This window comes from Trichinella spiralis (assembly GCF_000181795.1).
Source record: "Trichinella spiralis strain ISS 195 chromosome Unknown Scfld3927, whole genome shotgun sequence".
NCBI classification, from domain to species: Eukaryota; Metazoa; Nematoda; class Enoplea; order Trichinellida; family Trichinellidae; genus Trichinella; species Trichinella spiralis.
The window spans coordinates 1-6,510 of record NW_003530866.1 but is presented as its reverse complement, the minus strand read 5'-3'; the positions used below and the strand labels follow the sequence as shown (position 1 = coordinate 6,510).

Here is a 6,510-nt window from a genome sequence, read left to right as displayed (position 1 = left end):
ATTTACACATCCACAAAGGAATGTTGTAAAAGATAAAATTGTTTGCTTAAAATTCACAACAATTTCTTGTTGCAATTGTTTTTACAAGTTTGTTGAATTCTTTTGTTATTCTTTGTTATCCAAATTCTGATAACGGTATTTTTGTTGTTAATACAGTAAGAACAATTTTAAGAAAAATAAAAAAAAACGAAAATGTAATCTATTACCATAAATAAAAAAGAAATTTATATATATTTTTTGTATATATTTGCATATAACTTGTTTCAAAATTCAAATCGAACTGATAACTGTAAATTTACTTTTTACGCCAACAGGGCATTTTACCGTTAAAACTGAAAAGCGGCTTTGCAGCTATATGTATTGTTGAGAAATCTTTTCTCAATACTTGCCCATCACTATCTAAAAATACCCGTGGCAACAAAACATTGATCCTGGTACGAAAACAACAGTTGCGCAACGCCAGTTGCACCCCTTGTTTTTCTCAATGGAAAACAATGGAATAGCAATTAAGAGGTGAAAAGGTCAGCGTCCTGTTATATATCTGCCACAACTCCGGTGGCCAGTTGCTGAAAAAGCATCAAAGTGAAATGCGGCTGACAGCACGCCTGTTCAGACCTCGGCTAAGCTGCACAGTCTAAGAGATTGCGCAACCACGCCGATTTTCTAATTACCTTCCGATGATTTAGGTCGCCAGACGCGGAGTGAGGTCAAGAAAAAGATATAAATACAAGTGCGGAGGGAGGAGGAAAAATCACACGGTACACACCGTCTCGAACACCGCCTGAACCGTTTCTCTTGCTATCACATTGTATTACTCACTGTTTTTATTCTGAATAAACCGATTCTTAGTCAAACCCGTTGTCACTGATATTCTATAATTAATACATACAGTCCACTACAAAAAGGATCCTCAAGTTCAAACTAAAGATTTTCCAACATTTTCTGGTCCTCCGAGCCGGATCCGAACCAGCGACCTATGGATCCAACTCGTGATACCATCAACAATCGAACATCTCCCACGAATAACCGGACAGGAAACATGGCCAGCCCAAGGAGCCGAACCAGAGCATATGATGCCGAAGGATCGGCACTGCAGTACTGGATAGATCGACTGCAAAGACTTTGCGCTGGACGCACGGATGTAGAAGCCATGCGCGAAGCAACCAAAACGTTGGGACGTGCAACACAACTATTTTTTGAATCACGGCAACGTTACTTAGATAGCTTGCCGGAGGAAGAAAGAAATCCAGCAATAATAGAATTCGACGAACTGATCGACAAGCTCAGAACCACCCAACGTCAAGCCGACGAACTGCTGGCGACCGCTGAAACACCATCGTCGACCGAAATTACCCAACCACCAGCCACCAAAAACAACGATCCCAAGACTAACTCGACCAGGCCAATCCCAAAATTACCAACATTCGACGGAGATATCCTCCAATTCAAGGCCTTTTGGGATCAGTTCAACGCAGCAGTGCATCGAAGAGAAGATCTCGAAGACGTCACTAAATTCGTGCATCTTCGATCCTGCTTGACTGGTGCAGCATTACACGCGATCAGTGGCGTGACAACAGCAGCCGAAAACTACCCGGCTGTGGTGCAACTACTACACGACCGATTCTATCGGGTATCGGACGTGTTGGACGCGCACATCCTCAAGATCTTTAGCGTCCCAGAGGAGGTCGCAAAAGGTAGGGAAGGTCTGCTAGCTCTGCATGACAAGCTAAACGGCCACCTATTGGAACTCAGAGCGATCGGAAGAGATCTCGACACCGCGGTATCCGGTTTCCGGACCGCACTACCGCAACTGGTGGCCCAATTGCCAAAGAACATCCAATCCCGGTGGAAGGATCAGTGTGGCAAATTGGTGGAAGAACCAACTTCTCAGACCTTCCTAGACTTCCTGGCAGAACAAGCCCGGTGCGCTGTGGACCTCGCACAGTCCACACAGGGAGAGAGGACATCCTCCTCCACGCACAAACATAAGGTGAAGGAGAATCAGCGGAAGCGATTTCGCCCCCCTTATCGGACGATTGGGGCCTTTCATGCATCTCTCCATCCAACCTGTCCAGTATGCCAGGGTGAACACCGAGCCACGACATGTCCACAATTCCTGAATCAACAGTGGTCACAGCGGAGAGCAACGGCAGCACAACTCAACATGTGTTTCATCTGCCTAACAAAGGGACACAGAGCAGATCGATGCAAATTCAGGCATCGTGGCTGGAGAACCCACCACCTGCTCACTCCATCTGCTCCAAAGAAACAAACGCCACGGCCAGAAGGACTCGACGATACAAACACTCCGCCTGGAAAGAAGGCGCGAGCTGAGTCCAATGAGGAAACAACCACCCGTGTATTGCTCGCCAATACACGCGGCTCAACAAAAATCCGGTTTCAAACAGTGAAAGCCATTGCCACCGGGGTAAACGGACAACGGCTAACGGTCAACTGCTTGTTCGACAGCGGTGCTGAAACAACCCTAGTGACAGAAGAAGTAGCAAGAGCCTTGAATCTGGTGGGAACATCAGAGACCGTCACGGTGAAAGGAATCGGTGGAATCCAATGTGCCCCAACGGTGGCCAGAAGAGTCCGGTTCCGCTTAAGCCCCGTGGATACAAACCAATCCGGGGTGGGCGATAAGACCATTGAGGCATTGACACTTCCAAGGATTTGCGATGATATCCATTCCGTCCCAATCCAGTGTGACGAGTGGAAGCATCTACAACACCTGCAGCTCCCAGAGGAGGAAGATGAGAAACTGCCTATCCACGTGCTAATCGGTGTCGATTCGTATGGACAATTTCTCGGTGAGAAAATCCTACGAGGAAATCCAACAGACCCGGTCGCTATTGAAACAACCCTGGGATGGGTTGTCTTTGGTCCGGTGAATCCACCGTCAGCTCATCAATACCGGTTCCACTGTGCTCAAAAGGAAGACAACATGGAATGCACGCTGAAGAAGTTCTGGGAACTCGAATCCATCGGCATCCAGCAACAGGAAGACAAAACGACCCAAGACGCGGTAAGCCGTCAATTTCTTGATACATTAACACACAATGGGTCGCGTTATTCCGTGGGGTTGCTGTGGAAACCCGGCGTAGTTCAGCTTCCGGACAATTATGCTTTAGCTGAACGCAGATTGCGATCTGTGGAACGGCGCTTGAGAAAGGATCCTACTAAGCAACGTGAATACTCTGCTGTAATCGAAGAGTATTTGCGTAATGGATGGGCAGAAGAGGTGACCACCCAGATTGGGCAACCCGGTAAGACATGGTACCTCCCCCATCATGCAGTGTACAAAATGGCTGACGGTCAGACAAAATGTCGAGTAGTATTCGACGGATCGGCCAAATGTGCCGGCGTTTCATTAAATGATCATCTTGAGACAGGACCAAACCTCCAAGCTGATCTAGTAAGCATCCTACTGCGCTTCAGGCAATATAGAATTGCCGTGCAGGCTGACATCGAGAAAATGTATTTGCAAGTAGGACTGCGAGCAGAAGATAGGGATGCATGTCGCTTCCTTTGGCGCGATTGCAGGTCAGACGCTCCCCCGCGAAGGTATCGACTAACCCGAGTGTGCTTCGGGCTGGCGTGCTCACCCTACCTTGCAATCAAGGTCATCAAAACGCACGCAGAACTAAACTCTGAAGAGAGCAATGAGACAGTAAAAAAGGCGCTTGCCAATATGTATGTAGATGATCTGGTGATGAGCTGCGACAAAGAGGATGAGGTGAGAGACCTAATACATAGGGTGCCGATGTTCCTCGGTAAAGGTGGCTTCCACCTCAAAAAATGGGCCAGCAATCAGAAAGAATTGCTATCTATACTTCCGAGAGAGGAAGTGTCAATAAACGCCCAAAGGGAACTCGGAAAAACCCTCGGGGTCTATTGGAAAAGGGATGAAGACATCCTCACCTTCAAACCACCTCGAAACCTCAAAACCCAATCCCGCTCCACAATGAGGCAAATGTTAAGCCTTGCGGCCCAAGTGTATGACCCACTGGGGTACATATCACCGTTTATTGGCCAGATGAAACTGTTGTTTCAGCGCTTGTGGACGCTAGGACTGGGCTGGGATACATTATTACCACCAGACATCGAAAGACAATGGCGCAGCTGGCAAGAACAACTTAAAACACTGTCTCAAATAAAAATTAATAGGGCCTGGATCCCATACCCGGTGCAACAAGTGCGCAGGGTAGAACTCCACATTTTCGGTGATGCATCACAAGTAGCGTATGCAGCTTGCGCATACATCATGGTGGAATCGATAAACCACCATAAGTTGGTGAGCCTCGTGATGGCAAAATCTCGAGTGGCACCGATAAAACAAATCAGTCTCCCAAGGTTGGAGCTAATGGCAGCATTACTGTGCGCCAGAATAAAGAAATATCTCGAGAGAGAACTAACACTGTCAATCCAGGAGATCACCTGCTGGAGCGACAGTAGGGTAGCCCTCGCGTGGATTAAAGGAGCACCTGCACTCTGGAAGCCGTTTGTTGCGAATCGAGTGCAAGAAATACAGGAGTCGGTATCCCCCCAGTGCTGGAGATATTGTCCGACTAAGGAAAATCCAGCGGACATTCCCAGTCGAGGTTGTTCGCTAGGGCACTCTAATAAACACAGCCACATGGTGGCACGGCCCACCATGGCTGATGCAAGGCAGAGAAAACTGGCCAACGGAGCCAGTGGCGAGAATAGACGACAACGAGCACCTCTCAGTTGAGCAAAAAACTGTTAAGGTCTTAGCTAGCCAAATAGATGGCTGCGGGGTTGAGTAGGTAATCAACCCAACCCGGTATAGTCGTTATGAGGCATTAATCCGAGTAACCGCCTACTGCCTGCGCTTCGCGCGAAATTGCCAAAATCCAGTGAGCGAGAGAACAAACAATGTTAGTCTTTCAGTGAAGGAATTATCTGACGCTGAAACAATATGGCTCAGAGAGATCCAGGTGACGGAGTTCGGTACTAAGCCCAACTCCTCTGAACGGGTGAGGGTATTTGAACCGTTTCTAGATCAAGATGGTCTGCTACGAATGGGCGGACGTCTCAGGCGATCAACTCTGCCTCCAGAGTCCAAGCACCCAATCATCCTGCCAAACAATCACCCGGCAACAGAACTGCTGATCAAAGACTATCACGTCATGCAGATGCATGCTGGTGTCAATCAAACATTGTTAGCCATCAGAACAAAATTTTGGATCATCAGAGCCAGCAGCGCAGTAAAGAAGATAATCCGTTCATGCCCGGTATGTCGTAGAGTCGAAACGCAACCACATCGACTCCGAATGAGTGACTTGCCAACCGACCGAGTGACAGAATCACCACCATTCAGCCATACCGGTGTGGACTTTGCAGGTCCACGGTTTATCCGCCCAGATGTACAGCGGCGCGATGTCCGAGCGAACAAGGCCCATGCTTGCATATTTACAAGCATGGTTCAAATGGCCGATCGGAAGGATCATTGAGATCCACCCGAGTGAAGATGGTGTAATCAGATCGGTGACGGTGAAAACCAGACAAGGAACAGTAACCCGATCTGCAAGGTCACTCCGCCTGGTGGAACCATCCAGTGACGCATAGAACCCGGTTCACCTTTTTGGGGTGGGAGGTGTTGAGAAATCTTTTCTCAATACCTGCTCATCACTATCTAAAAATCCCCGTGGCAACAAAACATTGCTCCTGGTACGAAAACAACGGTTGCACAACGCCAGTTGCACACCTTGTTTTTCTCAATAGAAAAACAATGGAAGAACAATTAAGCGGTGAAAAGGTCAGCGTCCTGTCATATATCTGCCACAACTCCGGTGGCCAGTTGCTGAAAAAGCGTCAAAGTGGAATGTGGCTGACAGCACGCCTGTTCAGACCCCGGCTAAGCTGCACAGTCTAAGGGATTGCGCAACCAAGCCGATCTTCTAATTACTTTTCGACAATCTAGGTCACCAGACGCGGAGTGAGGTCAAGAAAAAGATATAAATACAAGTGCGGAGGGAGGAGGGAACATTAACACCAACATTAACAAAATCACACGGTACACACCGTCTCGAACACCGCCTGAAACGTTTCTCTTGCTATCACATTGTATTACTCACTGTTTTTATTCTGAATAAACCGATTCTTAGTCAAACCCGTTGTCATTGATATTCTATAATTAATACATACAGTCCACTACCAAAAAGGTCCTCAAGTTCGAACTAAAGATTTTCCAACATTTCTGATTCCAGATGAATTTTCAGAAAACTTATTATACTTGTCTCTGCATTAAACACGAATTTATTAATTAATTAAATTATTAATAAATTGAGTTTTTTCAGTTGTTTATAGCCAACAGATCAATCAACAGTCATAAAAATATACTTTGACAAATCAGTATCTCGCTAGAATTGATCTCATCTTTATTCTGTTTTATTGGGTGAAAAAGTTTAAGCCGTATATGTCAATAAAAAGCATATACATTGAAATGAATCAAATTTGAATCAAATCGAAATATAAGACAAACAA

General features: G+C 46.6%; 4 protein-coding genes across 4 annotated transcripts; 1 reads left to right on the top strand and 3 right to left on the bottom strand.

Moving 5' to 3' along the window:
- Nucleotides 1–1,748: 1,748 nt before the first annotated feature.
- On the bottom strand, nt 1,749–2,105 carry Tsp_12199 (conserved hypothetical protein). The gene has a single exon (XM_003367648.1). The coding sequence runs from the start codon at nt 2,103–2,105 to the stop codon at nt 1,749–1,751; it is 357 nt and encodes a 118-aa protein (XP_003367696.1).
- Nucleotides 2,106–2,121: 16 nt separating this feature from the next.
- Tsp_12198 (hypothetical protein) lies at nt 2,122–3,374 on the bottom strand. The gene is given in 4 exon segments (XM_003367647.1): nt 2,122–2,382; nt 2,407–2,725; nt 2,866–3,179; nt 3,192–3,374. The coding sequence occupies 4 exon segments, from the start codon at nt 3,372–3,374 to the stop codon at nt 2,122–2,124; spliced, it is 1,077 nt and encodes a 358-aa protein (XP_003367695.1).
- A 679-nt stretch (nt 3,375–4,053) lies between these two features.
- Tsp_12197 (hypothetical protein) lies at nt 4,054–4,659 on the bottom strand. The gene is made up of 2 exons (XM_003367646.1): nt 4,187–4,659; nt 4,054–4,138 (listed from the first exon to the last, which is right to left on the bottom strand). Exons 1-2 carry the CDS (start codon nt 4,657–4,659, stop codon nt 4,054–4,056), a joined length of 558 nt encoding a protein of 185 aa, XP_003367694.1.
- A 111-nt stretch (nt 4,660–4,770) lies between these two features.
- Tsp_12196 (His(2)-Cys(2) zinc finger family protein) lies at nt 4,771–5,477 on the top strand. Its single transcript, XM_003367645.1, has 2 exons — nt 4,771–4,790; nt 4,814–5,477. Exons 1-2 carry the CDS (start codon nt 4,771–4,773, stop codon nt 5,475–5,477), a joined length of 684 nt encoding a protein of 227 aa, XP_003367693.1.
- Nucleotides 5,478–6,510: the final 1,033 nt, after the last annotated feature.